At 37.1% G+C, this 1,887-nt stretch overlaps 1 protein-coding gene across 2 annotated transcripts; it reads right to left on the bottom strand.

The window, feature by feature from the left end:
* Positions 1–205: 205 nt before the first annotated feature.
* Positions 206–1,631, bottom strand: LOC112087640 (tyrosine-protein phosphatase DSP2-like). Of its 2 annotated transcripts, none has more exons than XM_024157577.1 (2): positions 1,317–1,631; positions 206–1,233 (listed from the first exon to the last, which is right to left on the bottom strand). In XM_024157577.1, exons 1-2 carry the CDS (start codon positions 1,604–1,606, stop codon positions 1,185–1,187), a joined length of 339 nt encoding a protein of 112 aa, XP_024013345.1. In that variant the 5' UTR covers positions 1,607–1,631; the 3' UTR covers positions 206–1,184. The 2 variants fall into 2 exon arrangements, with proteins under 2 accessions (XP_024013345.1, XP_024013344.1); XM_024157576.1 differs by having other exon boundaries at positions 206–1,252.
* Positions 1,632–1,887: the final 256 nt, after the last annotated feature.

Raw genomic sequence — 1,887 nt, forward strand, 5'->3', positions numbered from 1 at the left:
GCTTCCTAAATACAAGTATGACGCTTATCTAAATTAAGAAGCGTTTTTGAATATTTTGGAAGGTCCTCCTAAAATGTATGTGAATTATTTGATCATCTAAAAACTTAAGTTTCAAGTAAAATTATTTTACTTATCAAATTGACAGCAACACATGTCCCAAGAGTCATTTGATAAAACAGAAAATAGTATAAACATTTTATACCAGCACAAACACAAGTTATAGCATATGAGTTATCATCCCATGAGTTCACTTTACATCATATTGACTACCAATATAGGAAAGATTTCCTAATACATAAGAAAGTCTACCTAAAACGTTTGGATATATCCCTGCCATATAACTTCAAGACTCTTCTCCTTCTTACGCTAGCTTCTCCCCATCTTGGTAACCTCTCCGACCAAAAAAGCTTAGTCAAACGAAACTTGCATCAATCAGTAAACCAATATCTTCACATCTCTAGATCCAGAAATTAACATAAAACTAAATTGATGGCCCAAAAAGGGAGCTTACTTCTACAAAGTAAGCTTACACTGCAAATTAACCGTCATTCAACTCGAAAGATTGTGAAATTGTGATTTTTTCCCTCCTAAATCATCATTAACAAGACCAGTTAACAACATCCATGAATCAATTATGAAAAAAAAGGCAAATTTACATGTTCATTATAAACGAATTTGTGATTCCCATCAGCCAGCAATGCAAGAACAATTGAATCATGAAAGTAACATATAAGAAATTCATAAAACGAATCTACCTCCTGGAATTTTGAAGCTTTTTCTTCTGCTTCCACGACCAAAATCTTCAAGAATTGGACTGTTTCTTCCTCTTTCGCTGGATTTGAAGCTAAAGAAATTTCTGCTTCTGCAACTTGAACTGGAACTATAGCTGCAACTTCTTTGTCTTGCCGGAAATATCGCATAACTCGAACCGTTTCTTATCTTCCAAATCCAGTTTGAACCGTCTTCTTCTCTTTTCATCTTCCTCCCCATATCCTCCTTTTGCGTTGTCTTTGTGTAACAAATGCCTCTCTCAAACTCGATTAGCTACCGCCTCCACCTTAACCAGATCAGATCTACACCACATCAACAGTAAAGGGTTGGCGGAGAGCAGATCTTGATCCGTCCAAATTCTTGTCTCTCTTTCTTCTCCATCATCTTCATCTATCTCACTCAAATCGAGCCTCTCAAACACATCTCTCCAGAGACTTCTCCTCCAATCCTCCTCCGCGCCGTCTGCTCCACCCACCACGAGCTTAATTGTATGTTAATTACTGGTCGAATAGAAATTTAGGAAGTTTCCTTTTCAAAAGTCTTACATGATTGAGCGGAGACCGAGAGTTTTGAGGAAGGAGAAGTTGGCCGAGTCCAGGAATCCATACCAGAAAACAACATTATCGACCATCACGAAAGTCATCGGCGGTATCAGGTTAAGCTCGTCGCCGGAAACCTCGTCTACCAATGGTGTAGCAGAATCACCAGGCGAATGTGGCGGAGATACGTTGCTCCAGTCAACCGTAGCTACTTCGATCGTCCTGAAGATCTTGCCTCCATCTTCCTCCTCTAAAGTCATAAACTTGTTCATCGTCGTCTTCTCAATCAGCTTCATTCTCAAAAACGAGTCTGACTCGGGATAAACATTGTCATTTTCCTTTTTCAATGAATGAATGCTAGTTTTGTCAACTTGAAAAATAATGACTTTTTTTTTTAGAACATTTAGTTTTTGGGGTTATTTTTGAGAATTGTCCTAATCTATATGATCTGTAGAAAAAAAAATCCAATTTGATTCTTAAATAACTGAATTCAGTAAACTGATTTTAAATAGAGTAATAGTTGGTCATATATTAGATTTTTACTGGCTTTCAAATGATATAAAGCAATGGAGAGTTC

The sequence above is a fragment of the Eutrema salsugineum genome, unplaced genomic scaffold, assembly GCF_000478725.1.
Source record: "Eutrema salsugineum unplaced genomic scaffold, Eutsalg1_0 scaffold_8, whole genome shotgun sequence".
NCBI lineage: Eukaryota > Viridiplantae > Streptophyta > Magnoliopsida > Brassicales > Brassicaceae > Eutrema > Eutrema salsugineum.

Excerpts from the sequence above, each read along its gene's own strand:
- LOC112087640 (XM_024157576.1), bottom strand. The coding sequence starts at position 1,606 with ATGAAGCTGATTGAGAAGACGACGATGAACAAGTTTATGACTTTAGAG. Across the intron at positions 1,253-1,316 it reads CTCGGTCTCCGCTCAATCAT|CTCGTGGTGGGTGGAGCAGA; the intron begins GTAAGACTTTTG and ends CATACAATTAAG.